The 19,752-nt window shown below is 43.1% G+C and overlaps 1 protein-coding gene across 1 annotated transcript; it reads left to right on the top strand.

Moving 5' to 3' along the window:
- Positions 1–4,926: 4,926 nt before the first annotated feature.
- On the top strand, positions 4,927–15,432 carry SPRYD7 (SPRY domain containing 7). Its single transcript, XM_074859725.1, has 5 exons — positions 4,927–5,055; positions 6,400–6,516; positions 9,470–9,636; positions 11,303–11,405; positions 14,210–15,432. Exons 1-5 carry the CDS (start codon positions 4,950–4,952, stop codon positions 14,305–14,307), a joined length of 591 nt encoding a protein of 196 aa, XP_074715826.1. The 5' UTR covers positions 4,927–4,949; the 3' UTR covers positions 14,308–15,432.
- Positions 15,433–19,752: the final 4,320 nt, after the last annotated feature.

The raw sequence follows: 19,752 nt of genomic DNA, 5'->3' as shown, positions 1-19,752 counted from the left end.
ACACCAAGGAAAAGAGGTGAGTCGAGGGCATTTTCCAGTCTTATCCTTGGCTGCAAGTCTGCCTTTTACTTCCCACTGAAGGAGGTTAAGGCTTCATGTCCCATTGCAGAGCTGTCAGAGCAGACACAGAGTACACCGGCATCAGGACAGTGACTTCTCGAAGCCCGCTGCTTTATTCAGCTGTGCTGGTGTGAGCATATCCTCAAATGGAGAGAGACAATCTGAGATGTACGATGTAGTTGCTGTGGGGACCTAAATACAGAAATAAATCTGCAAAAGCTTTGATGCTGATAGCAGCTTGGTAAGAAGATGCTGTAAGATAACACAGATAAATAAACTATTCAAAACAGCTTCGTGTATCAGATACCTTCTTCATGTATAAAAGTTTCACAACTATATCCTATCTGACTAAATTTCTTTTCAACAGATACATCTGGACTATATTAAACACTCTGACTGGGGATCAGAGAAAGCAGTTTCTTGTCACTGTTCCATAAAAGCTACTTTTGATATGCACTGTAGAAATACCAGGCATTAAAAATCCATGAAGGATCGTCAGCGATTGAAATGATCAACTGCTGTTCTGAGGTCTGAATTTCAGGGACTGCCTTGATATCTGCAGGGTCTCCAATGACTATTTTAGCAGTACCGAAAAGCTCTGTAGTTTTACATACAGAACTTTGACACACACAGTTAACTAATATTCAGCACTTTACCAGATTTTCCTGCGTGGAGGGGGGATCGATGATGAATTCAGTTATCTCCTTAGTGTAATTCTATTTATTGACAAAGAATGTACAGCCACGTCCCATTTCCTTGCACGCAGAGGAAGCAAATGGGAGGGAGTGCTGTGCGGCAGTCCAAGCTTGCTGCTCTAGCCAGGATGCTTGCCCAGAAGAAGCTGTCCCTTGGCTTTTTCTCAGGGCCATGCACCACTGCTTCTCCCACTGTCTGCTGGCTCTCGCGTGGTGTTTCCGGTCCCGGACATGCACACAGGCAAACACAGCTGCAACCAATCTGTGCTCTTGCTGCTGCGTTCGCAAGCAGTCCCAAGAGAAATCTCTCTGACTTTCCCCAAATTAGTGCTTGCTCATACGAGTTAGCTCATCTTAGCGCTTGGCCATGTAGCCCTGTGCCGTGGGCAGCGGTTTCTAGTTTTTAGCTATCTTACACCATAAAAGAACTTAATTGTTCCTTCCTGAACAAAGCATGGCCAGCATGCCTGTCAGTTTTAATGAGGTTTGTGATTGCCTATAGATCAAAGCTCTGCTCCGGTAGGTTTTGCTTATATTGCATAAAGAGGAGAGGGGAAGTGACCTCCAAAGTAAATAGAACAATGAGGAACAAAATTAATTTTCATATATAATTCCTTCTATGGCTTGGCAAATGTCAGATTAACTGTTTAAAACAGAAGACTTCCTACAGAATGTTAATCCTCACAAGAACACATTCTAATGAAGATTTCAAAAGTGCAAGCACAACCTGTTTTTCATCTGAGACCTTGTCTGTATCATCTTCCAAACCACAGGCCTGACCCTGGGAGTGGAAGGACTGCTTTCAATAAACAAACCTTGATTTTCCAGTCCTGCACCATCATTTACTTCTGTGCAAGTTGCATGGAAACGTTACTAAATCATTCCAGCATATTTAATAACTACTTTTTTCATTGGTTTTCACAGGTGTAAATGCCTCCACAAAGCTTGTGGCAGTGGAGAAGCAAGTCCCAGCAGTTTTTACCAGCAGGGCGAAGAGGAATTATTTTTCTGAGAACTGATTAGTCGTGTTGTATTACATGCTGTAACAACGGGAGAGTTCCCCTCTCTCCTGCAGATTTGGCGGTATCACAGAACCTTTCTGAAATATACTTGGCTGCAGCCAGTAGATCTACTTTGCAGGGCTAATGGGAGACAGTTGTATTTTGTGAATGAAGCTCTCAGCAGAGAACAAAACAAGTCAATGACCATCATTTTCTTTCAGCAGGACCTCCAAATATGCCTGCATTTGTGAAACGGATGGAACCAGTCATTTTCCTGTTCTTCTAACATGGTTCCCAGACAAAATGTCTCTGTTGCTACTGTTCAAGGAAATAAAGTTAAAACCCTGTGAGCAACAAACATGTTTAGGCACGCTGAGCATAATTTTGCTTCCAGTGTGGGAGGGTCCTAAATACTTGGCCTCCCCAGTGAAATAAATGCACATTCAAGAAAGGCGGAAGCTAAATTAACCCTTCGTTACCAAGCACAATTATACTTCTAAATATTGGAGCCCAGATCTTCATTTCCTTGGGGCAGTTCTTTGTGCACTGTAAAAATTTGGGTGTTCAGTTATGCTCTAAGCACACTTACAAATATGGTACTACCCTGCTGGAATTGCTCACCTCATCCTCCAACAAAGGCATATGAATAAGCCATGTTTCTTACCAGCTGACTTTTGCCTTACTTCCACCGGAGCAACGTTGTTGTCTGCTTGATTTTGTCCAGCACCGGAGACTTCACTCAGGGCGTGCGTAAATCTTTGCTGTTGTTCCTGCACAACTCGTTCTGACACCGAACTGTCACCAGCAACTGTCAGGGGTGCTCAGCAGCCAGGGTCCGCATCTGGAAGGAGACAGGATGGGTGCAGGGATGAGAGCTGCACTGACCTTGGTCCCCCAAGGGTTCCTGCCCACCAACCACATAGGCACTGGAGTCAATGTGCTCCAAAGCAGCACCAGCAACTTTTCCAAGCTGTGGTGTGCACTTTACCCTACAAGTGCTGCAGTCTGCTGGCCTGTAAAACCAGCTTCTCAAGTTAAGAAAGTAGTGGAGCAGGAAACTGGCAGGAAGGCACAGCCAGCCACTGCTCCTCAAAGCTCCATCCCCTTGAGTCCAACTGATTTGGCAATGCTGACTTCATGTGGTGAGGTGTGTTTGTATTCCCAGTGCTCATTTCGGGGAGGAAAGGACTTACTGGGGCACAGAGAAAAAAATGGGATGGGGAGTCATTTAGAGGTTGAGCCTCTAAGTTGGTTGTTTTTTGTTTTTTTTTTTTTTTTTTTTTTTAACTATATTAACATTTGTCTTTTAGCATTTACTGTAACAAACCCACAGTGTGTGACAGACAATAAAAATCCCGCAGTGACTTAAATGGGACTAATTATGTGAACAACAAGCTACCAATGACAATCGTGATGCCCTCCATACGAAATAAATAAACATCAGTTTCCAGCTAATATTTACTTCTTAGAAGTTCAAGACTAATCCCATTTGGCATATTTTAAGGAAGTGAGCTCTTGACCCCAAATGTTTATGGGCTGTAACAGTAAGTCCAATAAAAGAAAGGAAGCATATTTTAAAGCTGCTCTTAAAATCAGATTGGTTTTAGGCACAATTTTGTGAAAGACAGCATTTCACCTCATGTTTCAAGTAAAGGGGTAAGTGTGACTGATACAGCCCATCCAGACCAGTAAGATATTTCTTGCCATGAAGATTTCTTTTAACAAGGTTTTTTGACATCTGCTAATCCCCTACCCCCCCAGGACAGATAACATTGCACCACATGGGTTACATTAGTTGCATCATATTATATACTGGAATAAAAGGTTAAGGGAGCTTTCTAGGTGAAATGCCACAAAATAAGACACCAGCTGAAAATCATGAGAAACAACAATTTCATCCCAAATTGGTTTGGAGATAAATAAACCTTTAAACATAAGTATTTATATTATCTGCTGTTTGCAAAATATTCTAGATCAGGATTTCATGGCACAACATTTACTGGATATTTTTCTGTAGAGAAATAAAAATGTGAAGTAGGTACAGATGGGCTTCTATAGCCATATTCTATGGCTTCTCTAGCCATATCATTATTTACTATATTTGTTGGAGCCCAGTTTGTGGCCCCTGTTCTGGATGCTGTGTGCTGCAGGGACAGCTCTAGGGCTTTTGCTGAAGAAGCACTTGTCTAACCCACAGGCCACAAGTCAAGCTACAGCTTTTTAAATTACGTGGCATTCTGCTCTATGAAAGGGACACAAAGCTGGTCCCAAAGTGTGCTTTGCAAAAACATGGTAAATGCAATGATAGCATGCTTTTCACTGTAGCACTGTTTACAGTTGAGTTCAACTGGTCCTGAGTAAATCAGGAAAAACACTCTACCAAAGGTTCAAGACGATAAAAGTACTCTAGAAGCAAACAGGACACAGAAAGTTCAGAGTTAAGACTCCCTAGCCAGACAGGTCTGGAAGGGTTGCCCTTTCTCCTCAAATGTCATGGAGGCAGGCGGAGAGTCCCTGGCGGAAGAGGTGGCTGGCCCCCTCCAGACCCAGCTGTGTGAACCTTTCACTTCAAGGAATCCTGTCTCTTTTGATTTTTCCGAGAAAGAAAAAAAAGGAAAAAAAAAAAAGAAGATAAATGGGGTTCTTGTTACTTGGAGCCAGGAATAACTGACCAGTAAATTTCCACGAAGGGCTCCCTTCCCACATGGACCAGCACTGTGAAGTTTGTTGACATGATACCTACCATCTGTCCACCATGATCAGTGTCCTCTTTTTTATATATATAAATTCTTCTATATATATATATACATATATGAATAAATCGCCCTTTAAGTGGCTGCGTGCAGAGGCCTCCACCACCACATTCAGACACAGCTCCTCAGGAGCAGGTTTCCGGCTGCACTCGTTTAAATTTAAATTTTCACTTCCTGAGGAAAGATGGGGTTTTAACGACATTTCGTGAGACGCCACTCGATTTCACGAGACCCCCGGGCCGAGCCGCGCCCCCGCGGGCGCTGCCCGCCATGTCCCGCCGCCTCCCGCCATGTCGCGCCGGGGCGGGCAGCGGCGAGGGGAAGCGAAGGGAAGGCCCGCCCGCTCCGCCGACACCTCCCGCCCGCCAGGGGGCGCTGCCCCCGCGCGCCTCGCTGTGGCCGCCGTTGCGTCTGCGCGGCGCGGCGGGGTCCGGCCAGTCATGGCCGCCTCCGTGTTCTGCTGCTTCTCCTGGTGCAGGGATGGCGGCGCCGGACACATCCCGCTGAAGGAGATGCCGGCGGTGCATCTCGACACGCAGCGCATGGGTAAGCGGGGCGGGTCTGGCTCTAGGTTTGTCCTCCTCGCGCCGTGAGGTGCCCGTGACGGGTCGTTACAGGGGGTCGGGGGGCGGGCGGAGGCTGAGGGGCGGTGGCGGCGCGGGCGCCTCCCCGGCGGGAGGCCGCAGGCCCGGGGCGCGGCAAGGGGTAACCCGTGAGGGGGGGGGCGAGGCTGCGCGTCGCCGGGAAGCTTGAACGCGGAGCTGGTGGGGGTGTCGGGGTGTTTGCATACGGTGTAACCGTACCGGCCCCAGGGGCGGGGTGCGCCTGCCCTCAAAGTTTATCCTCCCTCCTCTCAGGGAAGCGTGCTGGGAAAGTCGCTTTTGGGCTACTTCTTCAGAAGGATTTGGTAGTTTTCAGGAAAAGAAAACACCTCACTTTGGTTCAAATTCAGTTGAAGCTCATCAGCAGAATGAGTATGTGGGGGGGTGCCTCAGTCTGGGGGGGCTGAAGATTTTGTTCAGCTTAGGCAAGGGATGGTGGTTCAGAGCAAAGGGGGCCAGTTCCGGCAGTGAAGACACAGAAGGAGCCAAGCCGCACGGGGTCCTGTTCACGCTGTTCTTTGAGTGTCATCCTTAGGATGAACTATCCGCAAAACCATGCCTGGGTTTTGCGAGCAGAGAAGTGATCTGGGCTAGCCGCACCAGAGCCGGGGGAGGAGCTAGGAGGAAAGATGTGGCCGATCCAGGGTCCAGTGCTCAACCGCAATTATTAGCCTGGTTTTATTCAGTTGTACTTGTGGACCTTGACTGTCACCCATGTTCTTGACCATGACAACAGTGCCTAAGGATGAAGTCTTCTACTGGAAAAGGAAAACTTAGCAGAGGATTTTTTTCTCTCAGTATTGGCAGGCATGTTTCTAGTAAAAGGATTTTCTCAAGAGAATAATTAAACACCTTGAAATTCCATCGAACATTTCTACCCAATGTCCCTTTCCCTCTCTTTGCAGACTTTTTTCCTCCAGTGTATAGAGAGACACGGTACAGGGCTTTGGTCTCACAGTGAACCCTTTCTCACTAAGTTGTAAGTTATGCTTCTGATGTGGCTGAGCAAAGGTTGTAATCAGCATGGTGCTGTAAAACCCAAGAGGTGAAATTAGAGCAGTGTATAGATTTTAAATAAATAAACTCTGGTTGAAAGATGAAGTAGTCTGTAAACAGCCTGCCTTTTGTTGCTTCAAAGTGTGTCTCATAATTCTCACAGACTAATGAAGCTCTTGCTTGGAACAGAAAGAACAAAAACTGTTCTCAATGTTTAGGGCTTTTAAGGGCTGCTACCAGACTGCTAAAAATGTTTTGAAGTTTTGGTGTTTTTTTTTTTTTCTTCTTGCAGGAACAGATGTCGTAATTGTTAAAAATGGCAGAAGAATATGTGGCACAGGAGGCTGCTTAGCCAATGCACCTTTGCATCAGAACAAGAGCTATTTCGAGTTTAAAATCCAGTCCACAGGTTAGTCAGCAAATATGTACAACTTTAAACTTGCAAGGTATGTCAGATTGCCAGCTGGTGGTCGTATCTCAAATACCAAGCACATACGTCTTTCTAATTGCGTCCTTGAACTTGTGAACATTGGAGAGTTTTATAAGTTGTCATTGTGTAAAAGGAAATGTCTTTTTTTAAATTTTAATTGTGACTCAAATATTTAAAAGAATGGCAAGTATATTACTAAAGGAGTGCAAATACTAAAACACCATATTGTTTTATATGCTGTAAATAGATGCTTATGACTGCATAAGCCACTGTAGCTATGAAGTTGTGGGTTTTTTGGGTTTTTTAAATAGTGCAGTTTATCCAGCAGTATTTGTAGCGATTTGTCTACCTTAATTTGCTTTTAATGTGCACTGTGTTTGCCCAAGCAAGGGTAGCACTCCTTGTGCTACACTTTGCTCTTCAAATCAGATGTGCAGGACTTATTCCAACACCGCCTTATCATGAGGAGCCTTTCAGCACCCTGTTTTTTAATTTTTTTTGCACAGATCTAACGCAAGGCAGCTGAAAGTGGGTGAAATTTGGAAGCATTATGCTTGTACTGATATGGTCAACTTCACTAGTACAGGGTGCACTCCAGGCTTGCCTGTATTCTAACATTAAAAATCAGCCTGTATTTTGAAAAACAACAGACACTGAAAATGAAGCTGTTCTTTCCCTGAGTATGTAGGAGGAGAGAAGAAGGGAAGTGTTAGTCTAGAGACGGGCCTTAGGACACCAGCTGGAGTTTGAACCCAGCACTTTTTGGGTAAGGGTTGTTTGCATTCAGCTGCATTGGAGTGCAGGCAGCGTGAACACAAATCTGTCCAAAACACCTTGCAGTCAAACCAGTAGTTCAGTTTTAAACTACATGTAAACCTCAGATCAGTCTGAACTTGGCAGTTTTAGTATCCTTTCTGTTGGGGGATGAGTCCACTGCAGCTGTTGTTCATATATGGTCGTTATTCACACAGATACAGTACCCATGTTCTTATACTTGAGAAACACAGGTAATAAACTCTCCTGGTCCCTGTGAGTCATGTCTTGTCTATTCCAGTGCCCCAAGGCAGGAGAATTGTAGATCACTTAACTTAAAACTTCAATTCCCAGAAGTGTCACTGCACAATCTATTAGGGGTCATCTGTGGGGTCACCCTGACTATTGGAAAGTGTCTCTGGCCTAATCTGAATCTGGCTCACACTCTTGTTCTTTTCATTCTGGGCATGTAAGTATTAGAATAAATGGTTCTGCAATTTTGTCTTTGGAAACTAATTTTCTTATCCTTTTGCCTCATTTTAGTGTCCTATAGATTAAACAGTCCCAATTGTTTTTCATTGTCTCCTATAGGTGATGTTTTTACACTTTTGATTGGTTTCATTTTTTCTTCTAGAATATCTCTAGTTGACCTAATTTGTCTTGATATATGATGTTTAAAATGGATGCTCTGCTCCAGCTGCAGCAGCAGATGTCCTTCATCTGCTGTACATACAGTATGTCTGTTTTATACATGCCATACATCCAGAAGTTTTTCACAACAGTAGGGCACAGACTCACGCTCAGCATGTGGTCTGTGATAACCCCCAAATTATATTCTATGAACCGGTTGCCAAGCCACTATTTTATTTCTGCCACTTACTATTCCTACTTACCTGCTGTTCTTCATAATTTAGAAAAAGCAAATGCTTTTCTTATTCTAATGCTAATTCTTATTTTTCTTATTTCAGACCTCTTAACCAATTTGTCAGGATCATTTAAAACTTGAGGGGCCTCAAGAACTTGCGGTCCTGTCAGGTTGCTATTGGCAGCACATTTAATAAGCACATTGTCACGTTATCCAAGTAATTCATGTGAATATGGAACAGTATCTGACCTTGTGCACTCAATGCAAAACCTCAAACCCCACTTGAGTCATCTTTTTTGATTTGACAACGGGCTACTGATGACTAGTCCTGGAATATAACCAGCTGTGCATTCATATTGCTGTAACTCTCTAGACAGTGTTTTCATAATTTGACTATTTCAGTGTTGTATGAGTTTCAGAAACCTTACTAAATCAAGATTATCATATGTACAATTTCTTCTTTTTCCCTGAGACTAGTCTAACTGCCTGAAAAAGGAAATTGTGTTGTTCACAAATCCATGATAGTTTGATTTATTTTTTACATCCTCCTACAGTCTCAGAGTTTGTTTTCAATATTTTTCTGGGAATAAAAGTTAAGCTAAGTGGTTACAATTCTCTGGATCCTTCTTTTTCAGGATAAATGCTGCTTATCTTCAGTCTCTTGTGACTGCTTATACTGGGTCTGGCCGGGATAAAGTTAGTTTTCTTCACAGCAGCTCCTATGGTGCTGTGTTTTAGATTTGTGACCAAAACAATACTGATAACACACTAATGTTTTAGCTGTTGGTGAGCACTGTTTGCACAGCATCAAGGCCACCTCCGTTTCTCACTCTGTCTCTCACATCTGTTTGGCATGACTGGAACTAACCAAAGATACTCCATGCCACATAATGTCATGCTCAGCAACAAAAGGGAGGGGATTTAGGGAGGTTAGCCATCTTTTGCTTGGGAATTGGCTGGGCATCAGTCTACCCATGGAAGGTGGTGAGTGATTGCCATTGCATCACTTTGTTTTGTTTTCTTTCCTTCTTCCACTTCTCCTTTGCTTATTAAACAATTTTTATCTTTACCCACAAGTTTTCTTGGTTTTACTCTTTTCCTCCATCCCACTGGGGGGAAGTGAGTGAGCAGCTAGGTGGTGCTTAGCTGCCTACCAGGGCTAACCCACAGTAGTCCTGGTATTTTCAAGAGATATTTACTGGTAGTACTGCCATGGCACTAGTTAAAAACACATTCTTTATGCTGCCCTGCTTCAGTCAGATAGTCTTCAAAATAATGTTTTTTTTTTCTTACCATCGTAATGTCATGTTTTAGGGATTTGGGGTATTGGAGTTGCAACCCAGAAAGCAAACTTGAATCAAATTCCACTTGGTCGAGATGTCCATAGCCTGGTGATGAGAAATGATGGAGCGCTCTACTATAATAATGAGGAGAAAAATAGACTACCAGCAAACAACCTTCCTCAGGAGGGCGATGTGGTGGTGAGTTTCTTAAGGCTTCTTTACTTTCCCAGCTGTTCCCAGATTCCTCTCATTTACAGCTCTGTGGTCAGACTGACTGTTTCAGACAAATTGTTTGGCTTGCATCTCCCAGTTTGGAAAGTGCTGATACAAACTCCCGTTGTGTTTGAACAGATCAGCAGCCTGGATATCAGTGGATTTCATTCTCAGCATTGATATGTTTCTGAATGAGGCAATAGACTTTATCAGTGTTTGAAAAGTAGCCTCTAATGCTCTGTTGCAGTCTGGTTGCAGTATCTGCCTGACGGATAATTCCCGTCACGAGGATCTGACGTTTGAGATGGGACCTCCCTGAACAAATAATATGCTGGAATGCATTACATAGCTATGCACCATGCCCAGCTGAACTCAACGTCTCGTATCTATCTGGTTAATGATTAGAAGGACAAAGCTGAGCAGAGATAGGCCCTGAGTGGTAAATGAATCGTAGTTTTAGCCAAACTTTTGTAGGGAAGGAAAGATAGTAAGTGGGGAGGGCGTAATAATGCTCACTGGGAAAATGATTAAGAATGAGAGCAAATGGAGAATCTTAGGATCTTTTGTACCTTACTATTCCAGGTTTCTCAAAACATATTTAAGTGACTTTGTTCAAAGGGTTGTGTTTTATTGATGTCATTTTCTCAATGTCCTGTTAGAGATTTATTTTCAAAAATACATGGGAGCAATGCAATGAAATTGAGACCATTTATCACCACTTCTTTTTCTTGCTGGGTAACCTTGCCTCTATATAGCAATGATTAGAAATTTCATCTTTAGAGGCCCCAAACAGCTAAGGTTGATGCCTCTATCCTTTATCCTCAGATACTATGTTATTCTTTTAATCCTCTTCTGAAATATTTTTTTTTTTTTGAGGGTTACAGACTGTTTCAGGGTTTGGTCAACCTGTGTAGTCTGAACATCTTCAACTAATCACAAAAGAGCTGCTGATGTCTTACTGCCAACTCCCCAGTTTTCATAAATTTCAATTTATTTTGTTCTGTCATAGAAGTAGATTTCTGAATTACTGAATGACAGCACAAACTGTCACACTCAGTCATACCAAAACAGTGAGAAAAATCATTTAGCTAACAAATAAGTAATTTATTGGCTTATTAGTGTTTGCTTTCTGCTCTGTAGTCAGCATATTTATAGCATTGTATATGAAACCATGGGCTGTTGCTGCTGGCAGAGTAAATGAGCTGAGAGAGGTTTCCGTATGGAACTATGGGCAGATAAATAGTGATGCTATGAATTAAGTTTACTAAAGTTATTTCCATGAGGAGATATAAACAAGAAGACTGCAGACTGCTTAATATTCAAAATCATTGAAAATTTTGTGTTTCTTAAACATAGTGAAGAACAGTTTGGAAATTTGTTTTGTAAACTTAGTAAGATGCAGTGTGCAGTACTGGGCTGCATCCAAATTGAATGAGTGTTAAGGAATCCTTAGAATTTGAAAATACAGATGTTACTGGTCATTTATTAACTTCTAGTCCTTTGCAGGAATATTTCAAGTGAGGTTTTCTAGGATGCTGTGGTTTGCATAATGGTATTAAAATTTGTCTGTGGCTAAGAAAGCTAAATTAGGTAGCAATCTTATGTGTATAAACTTGTTGATGCTGTTTTGTTAATTTTCTGTACGTTGTAGGGCATTACATATGACCATGTAGAATTAAATGTATATTTAAATGGGAAGAACATGCATTGTCCGGCTTCAGGAATCCGTGGGACTGTCTATCCAGTGGTCTATGGTAAGTCAGAGATTTTCAAACTGTTTCACAATATGGACAATATTTTTGTACCAAGTCTGTCCTGTGAGCTATGTATTCTTCTTCTCACTTAAATGGAACACACATCAATCATTTGTTTTTGGCAACTGCAGCTATAAATTGCATGCATCTACAAACCTAGGAAAATACAAAAGTATATTTTCACCTCATTTTTAATGCTGCTTAATAGCTAGGAAAAAAAGCAACACTTACTAACTACTTACAGTGTCCACATTCAACAAGCTGGGGGGTTACTGCACTCAGTCTAAAAATTGCCACGTAAAAAAAATGTGAAGCAGATAAAAGAAAAACAACAAATTTGAACTAACGTAGATTTGTGGGCTAATCTGATTTATCTCTGAAGCTTGGTATTTATGCCTGTTAATTTCACATACTTAGTAAGTGCGTTCAGTGTTAAATATGAATAGATACTGAATTGCTGTTTGTATTTTCTTATGGAAGTAACAACTTTAATGTAGTACTAGTACAGCTGCTTGCTGTATGGTGGTACAGCTCTTTGCTGCTATACCAAATTGATGCCCACTTTTGAAATCCAACAGTTGGTAAGCGAATTGTGGTAGCTGATTTGCCAGCAGCCATCAGTACAACACAGCAGTTCTGAACAAGAAACAAACACCATATCCAATTAATCCCTGCATAGGCAATTGAAGAAAGAATTTCTGAATTATGGAAGCTGGAATTTGTCCAAGATATGTGTTAACAATTTACCCTTCCAGAACTTGGCGGTGGTTTTGTAGTTCCCAAGTAGTCAGAATTTTGTTTAACATCTCATCTGAAAGGCAGCACTTCCACTAACTCAGTGCATAACCAACGCTACACTCTGGTTTGGCTTATAACTTACAGCAAATGATAACTGCTCATCGGATTCCCTGTATTACACCTACAGCCATCTCCAGTTTATCTTTATTCCTTCATCTTAAGTAGTAGCCTCTTCCAAAATAATTTTGCTCTTGAGATACCATTAGCTGTGTGGTGCGGGTAATTTTCTCATTTCATGGTTGGTTCCTAATGAACTGTTGACAAGTTCCCATTTATATCTTGATACATTTGTAATATTGAATTTTATGAACCGGAAGAAAATACTCTAGATGTGTTGTAGAGGCTTTGAAGTGTATAAATGTATCTGACAAATTGTATCTTTCCAAGCTGTTAGAGTGGAAATTGGTTCACATGGTCATTTTGTGATGTGTTCTTAAGCCACATGATGGCGCTGCTAAAATGCTGTGGCAGACAATAGCTGCCCTGCAGCACTGCGGGATCTCCTGGCGCAAAAACCTTCATGAGCAGCAGGAACACAGTTGTTATGTGATAATTGATTGTTGCATCTTCTGTATATTTTGGAAATGGTGTTACGTAGCATGAAAAATGCAGGTTGCTTTCATGCTTTTGGTGGCATGTTAGCCTACTCTAAATCATCTTTTTCTTTGACTGAAGAAGTTCTGTGCCTGGGGAATGCAGTGACCTTTTATTGCCAGGCTTATTATGCCCACTTGTGGAAGATGTTAATTTCATCGTAATTATCATGTCTCCTACATATCGCTATAACAATTGAAGCCTGCAAATTGCTTTTGTGTGGTACTTACTTGGTATAAACTTTGACTATAAATGTCCTTAATTTAATGTGAACTTTAGTCACATGAAAGGATTTCACCATACAGAAGGGAGTTTCTTAAGCATTTATCCTATCCATAATTCAGACTAGAACTATAGATATCTTTTTAAAAGAAACATGGCAGAGCAGGCAAACACGGTGTCAAGCTTGAGAATGTGAAACAGAAAAAATGGACTTAAAGGTTGTTCCCTTACAGCAGCTGTACCTCAGGCACTTTTGTGGAAGTGAGATGCAAACACTGCATAAGTACTACAGAACTGTGCAAATATACTAATAGGACTTTTAACTGAGTGCAGGAGGGAAAAATTCCTACCTTGGCTCTGAGAGATCTAAATTTCAAACCAAACTATGGAGATGAAGCTTTTGTGTTTTGACCTAATGTTGCTGGTGTACCGGGTTTGTCTTGGAAGAAGTTGTCTTTGAAAGAGATCTTGCTTTTCTGACTGGTTGGGTATACATGAAAGTTTTCCTCTGTAAATCCTTAGCAGTTTCTTTTTTATATTCTACATTGAAGGTAGTAACACTAGTGTCTCAGATTATGCAGAGGATCCAAAACTGGGAGAGATACTGTAAAAAAACAATTAACTTCCAACTTAAAGAAGCAGTCAAAGAAGCTCTCTTTGGATCACATGCTAAAACAGATGGTCTGACACCAACCATTGCAGATATCTGAAACCTTGTAAGCCTCCAGAAAAATCACTGCAGACAGCTGACACTCTGGCAGAATTAGGAAGTGGACAGAAAAATATGCATCTGAGGAGGTGACAGCCCTGCAATATGTATCTGTTAATGTCCTTAATCTGTAGATTTCTGGAGAAATAGAGTAGAAAATTTGGAGGGAATTGCCTGAAGCCCTGCTAACACTCCCAGTGGAATCAGAGGTAGCATTCTGATTGACGTCACTAAGGACCCCTTACTGACTAAAGTAATCAGCTAAAAAGGGAGATGATTTGCTCGCCTCAGATATATGTGCAGGGCTTTAGCAAATTTGTTGAAGAGATCTCTTTTAATTGTATTTTATATATGTAATGGATGCATTGGAGAATATTCTTCATGGTTTGAGCGTAGTATATAATCTAGTAAGACGGTGTAATAGAGAATTAGACCGTAAGTGTTCCTTCTCTAATTCCTTCTGTTTGGTTCTCTTCTGCAGTTGATGACAGTGCCATTCTGGATTGTCAGTTCAGTGAATTTTATCATACACCTCCGCCAGGGTTTGAAAAGATCCTCTTTGAACAGCAAATCTTCTGAATGTCTTCATACTGAAAATTTGCACCCTGCACTGTTACAAAAGCTTTGTCATCTTAAATAAAGCTTCACTTTACTTTTAGGAAACATATCTGTATTTTTAGTAAGTACTTGTGACTGTTGTCTGCAGAATTAATATGTTAACTGCAACGTCAGGTAACTGTGTTGCAAATATGAGATTTCTGGCAGTGTTTTGTGGTTGAGTGTTTTGGGACAGATTTTTCTCTGATTTGTACTTGATGCATAAGGAGACTAAGAGATATTACTGTCATCAGTATTACATTCAGTATTTTGAATAAACTGGAGCTCTGTAAAGCAAATAGTTCTTATGCATATGATAACTATGGAGATGGAGAGTTTCCATTATTTTTTCCCCAATTTTTTTCACACAGGAGTTATGTACTTTGTTTAAAAGAAGCACTGTGTTTCTAGTCTGTGATTTGGAGTTCTGTGTCCCAGTTGTGTACAATGACTAATAATACAATGGCATAACTAGCAGCTAGATACCTTTTTTTGCAAGGTGTAATTTAATCCATTCCCTCAATCTTAGACTGGCAGATATAACTTACCTATTTCTCCTACCTTTTCATTTGCTTTTATTGTGACAAATAATAGGACACTTCCTAGTAATACTTTTTTTGTTGAACTTTAAAAAGTAAACCTGAACACTACCTATGTTCTTGAGGACCACCATGCTGGGTTACTCTGGTAGGAGAGTAAGCACAGATCACTCGACTTGGGTATGCAGAGAGCCAGCTGAAGGGTATGAGATGTTATGGTGAAGCCTTACATCTAAACTGTAAATTTGATTATTCTTTTATGGAATAGCATATTTAATTTCTTTGTGAATCATTTATAAATGATTAATGGCTAAGACATTGTTCTAAAATGTGATGCCCTTGAATATAAATTGAGATGTTTTTTTTCCCTGCTTGTCATATTTAATATACTTCCTAGAAGGATTTTTATTGTAAAGAAAATCTTCATATTGGATGTTTGTTTTCTGGTTTTGGCTCTTCTTGGGTTAATGCATTTGCATAAATGAATGATTTTATTTAACTATTTTTAGAAATGACCTGATTTGGAAATTTTCAAATACAAACAGCTTTCTCAAAGCCTTTCACCTTATGATTTTCTGCATCTGTCTTTTCATTCCGCGTGGCCCGTGTTTTCCTTCCTTTTGTCTTGCTATCACATGACAGTGTTGGGTAGAACTTTTCAGCCTGAAAGGAATGATGCCCTTGTCAGCATTATGATATAAAGCTCGGGAGGTTAGAGCGCAGTTTTATCATCTACCCTTGAAATCTGCTCTGCTTTGCTGTGGCCAGATTCATAATCAAAGTTAAATGAAACGTTCGTAAGTTCTGTTTCAGTTTCTCCAGTAGATGTTTCAAGCAGTTACATCTACTGATGTGGGAGCAGCTGTCCCTGCTAGGGCAGAGGCTTCTGTCAGGGGCTAGACACCAAGTGCCCACCAAAGCTGCTCTATCACTGGGGAGGGAAAATACGACAAAAGGCTCATGGGTTGAGATAAGGATAGGTGGAGATCATTCACTAATTACTGTCAAGGGCAAAACAGACTTGACTTGGGGAAAATTAACTTATTACCAATCAAATCAGAGTAGGATAATGAGAAAATAAAAACTAAACCTTAAAACACCTTCCCCCCTACCCTTCCCTTCTTCCTGGGCTTAACTTCATCCCCAATTTTTTCTACCTTCTCCCCCACAGCGACACAGGGGGACAGGGAATGGGGGTTGTGGTCAGTTCATCACACGTTGTCTCTGCTGCTCCTTCCCCCTCAAGGGGAGGACTCCTCATGGTCTTCCCCTGCTCCACCGTGGGGTCCTTCCCACAGGAGACAGTCCTCCATGAACTTCTCCAACATGAGTCCTTCCCACAGGCTGCAGCTCTTCACGAACTGCTCCAGCGTGGGTCCCCCACAGGGTCACAAGTCCTGCCAACAAACCTGCTCCGGCGTGGGCTCCTCTCTCCACAGGTCCACAGCTCCAGCCATGAGCCTGCTCCAGCGTGGGCTTCGCACAGGCTCACAGCCTCCTTTGGGTGCATCCACCTGCTCCGGTGTGGGGCCCTCCCTGGGCTGCAGGTGGAGATCTGCTCCCCCGTTAACCTCCGTGGGCTGCAGGGGCACAGCCTGCCTCACCATGGGCTGCACCAGGGGCTGCAGGGGAATCTCTGCTCTGGTGCCTGGAGCACCTCCTGCCCCTCCTTCACTGACCTCGGTGTCTGCAGAGTTGTTGCTCTCACATGTTCTCTCTCCTCTCTCCAGCTGCTGTTGCCCAGCAGTTTTTTCCCCTTCTTAAATACGTTATCCCAGAGGCGCTGCCACTGTCGCTGATGGACTCGGCCTTGGCCAGCAGCAGGTCTGTCTTGGAGCCATCTGGCATTGGCTGTATCGGCTATGGGGGAAACTTCTAGCAGCTTCTCACAGAAGCCACCCCTGTAGCCCTGCTGCTGCCAAAGCCTTGCCATGCAAACCCCATACAGCTTCCACATAGACTGAGCTTCAGATTGCTGATGTGGCTCTCCAAGTCCCAGGTTGCAGGAAGTGCCTGGGACCTCTCTCTGAGGCCAGGAGAGATGGCCCTCTGTCCTTCAGGAGGCGTGCTGTCCTGGAGAAGCTGTGCTGCCAAAAGAAGGAGTTACAGGAGGAAGTGAGCAGGCTGTACCTCATCAGGGAAGATGAAAGGGAGACAGACAGGATCTTCTCTGAGACTTAACAGCTTGAAGAGCCTCAGACCCCATCTGCAACAGGGAAGCAGGCAGTGTCTACCTCACACTGTCCAGGTAAGCAAAACCTCTAGAGAAGGGGAAGGATGAAAGTTGGTGACTTCTGGCACCAAGAGGAAGGTTCCTGCCCTACCTAAGAGTTTACAACTGCAGAATAGGTTCACTGCCCTCAAAGTTGAAGAGGAGCTAGATGTGCCTTCAAGCAAAGAACCTGGTTCACCTAACCCTAAACCATGCAAGACTTACCAGGAATAAACGATGAGTCATTGTAGTGGGTGATTCCCTGCTGCAGGGGACAGAGGCACCCATCTGTCAACCCAACCAATCATCTAGAGAGGTTTGCTGCATTCTTGGGGCCAGGATCTGGGATGTTATAGAGGAAATACTGAAGCTCATTCAGCCCTCTGACTACAACCTCCTGCTGTTAAACCGTGTGGGTGCAAATGATACTGCCAGGGGAAACCTCTGGGGGTGGTAGTCATGGGCATGGGGGGGCCAGGTGGTGGTCTCAGTCCTGCTTGTGAGGGGAAAGAGGAGGGCACTAATAGGACAAGTCAATAATTGGTTGCAGAACTGGTGTTGGCAACAGAGTTTTGGGTTCTGTGACCACAGGACCCTGTTTGCAGATCAGTGTCTGCTTGAGAGAGGTGGGATCCACATAAGTGGGGCCAATAGGATGGCTGACCTTATTAGGAGAGCTTTAAACCAAGGATGATGGAGGAGGGAGAGAGTGAGGGAGTGGCAGGTTTGCTGAGCAAAGAGCACAGGTGGTGTGACAGGAAGGGATCACAAAATCAACAAAATGAGGTTTAAGCAGTGCCACCTCCAGTGCTTGCATGTAAGCAAGGAAGTACCTACAAGGCACTATTATGGAAAAATCCCTAAATCCTTTCTAGAAAGTCACCATGCTGGGGTGCCTCTGTGAAGTATCTGTACGCTGACACACTCAGAATGGGGAATAAACATGATCAGTTAGAGATCTGTGTGCAGTTGCTGGGCTACAATCTTACTGGGATCATGGTGGGATGGCTCCCATGACTGGGGTGCTGCAAAGGAGGGATACAGGGTCTTTAGGAATGACAGGATGGGAAGATGGGAAGTGAGGAGGTGGAGTTGCTCTTTGTGTGAGAGAGCAGCTGGAGTGCATGGAGCTCTGTCTGGGGATGGATGAGGAGCCAACTGAGATCAGTTTATGGGTTAGAAAAGAGAGGACAGGTAAAGGTGTCTTTATAGTGGATGGCTGCTGTAGGCCACCTGACCAGGAAGAACAAGTGGATCAGGCCCTCTATAGACAGATAGGATCAGCCAGCCTCAAGTTTGCAGGCCGTGATCCTCATGGGGGACTTCCCCTTCAACCTCCCTGATATCTGGTGGAGGGATAATACAACAGGACAGAAGCAATCCAGGAGGTTCCTGGAATGTATTGATGATAACTTCCTCCTCCAAGTGATAGAGGAGACAATGAGGAGACATGTTCTGCTGGACCTCATACCAACAAGGAGGGGCTTGCTGGGGTTGTGAAGGTCAAAGGCTGCCGTAGCTGCAGTGACCATGAGATGGTGGAGTTCAGGATCCTGAGAGCACGGAAGAGGGTGAAAAGCAAACTCACTACCCCGGACTTCAGGAGAGCAGACTTTGGCCTCGTCAAAGATCTACTTGGAAGAGTCCTATGGGATAACGCCCTGGAAGGATGGGTGGCCCAAGAAAGCTGGCTAATATTCAAAGTTCATTTCCTTCAAGCTCAAGAGAGTTCCATCCCAATTAATAAATCGGGAAAAAATGCCAGGAGGCCTGTGTGGATGAACAAAAGAGCTCTTAGCCAGACTCAAACACAAAAAGGAAGCATACAGAGGGCAGAAGGAAAGACAGTTAACCTGGGAGGAATACAGAAGTATTGTCTGAGCATCCAGGGACAAAGTTAGGAAGGTTAAAGCCCAGGTGGAATTGAATCTGACGAGGGATGTCAGAAAATACAAGAAGGACTTCTATAAGTACACAGAAGACAAAAGGAAGTCTAGGGAAAATGTATGTCCATTGATCAGTGAGGTGGGAGACCCAGTGGCACAGGCCATGGAGAAGGCTGAGGTGTCAAATACCTTTTTTGCCTCAGTCTTTACTACAAGATGAACCTTCAGGAGTCCCAGACACCAGAGGGAAAGGAAGCAAAGAAAGGGAGAACGGGAGCAAGGAAGATGTACCCTTGGTGGAAGAAGACCAGCTCAGGGAATACTTAAGCAAACTGAATGTCCATAAATCCATAGGCACTGATGAGATGCACCCATGAGTGCTGAGGGAGCTGGCTGATATCATTGTGAGGCCACTCTTGATAATCTTTGATCAATTGTGGTGATTGGGAGAAGTACCTGAAGACTGGAGGAAAGCAGATGTCACTCCTATTTTCAAGAAGGGTCAGAAGGAGAACCCAGGGACCTACAGATGAGTCAATCTCACCTCTATCTCTAGGAAGGTGATGTAGCAACTAATCCTGGAAACCATTCTCAGGCACATTAGGGACAAGAAAATTGTCAGGAGTAGTCAGTATGACTTCATCAAGGAAAAGTCATGCTTGACCAACTTGATAAACTTCTATGATGAAATGACTGGCCTGATAGATGAGGGGAGAGCAGTGGATATTGTCTACCTCGACTTCATTAAAATCTTTGATACTGTCTCCCGTAAGATTCTTATAGACACGCT

This window comes from Strix uralensis, chromosome 2 (assembly GCF_047716275.1).
Source record: "Strix uralensis isolate ZFMK-TIS-50842 chromosome 2, bStrUra1, whole genome shotgun sequence".
Lineage (NCBI taxonomy): Eukaryota > Metazoa > Chordata > Aves > Strigiformes > Strigidae > Strix > Strix uralensis.
Note: the sequence above shows the minus strand (reverse complement) of the source record. Positions and strands in the feature narration are given on the sequence as shown.

What these genes read in the sequence shown, in the direction of transcription:
- SPRYD7 (XM_074859725.1), top strand. Translation starts at nt 4,950, where the DNA reads ATGGCCGCCTCCGTGTTCTGCTGCTTCTCCTGGTGCAGGGATGGCGGC. An exon ending in GTTTAAAATCCAGTCCACAG is followed by an intron (nt 6,517 to 9,469) that starts GTTAGTCAGCAA and finishes GTCATGTTTTAG; the next exon opens with GGATTTGGGGTATTGGAGTT. An exon ending in CTCAGGAGGGCGATGTGGTG is followed by an intron (nt 9,637 to 11,302) that starts GTGAGTTTCTTA and finishes TGTACGTTGTAG; the next exon opens with GGCATTACATATGACCATGT.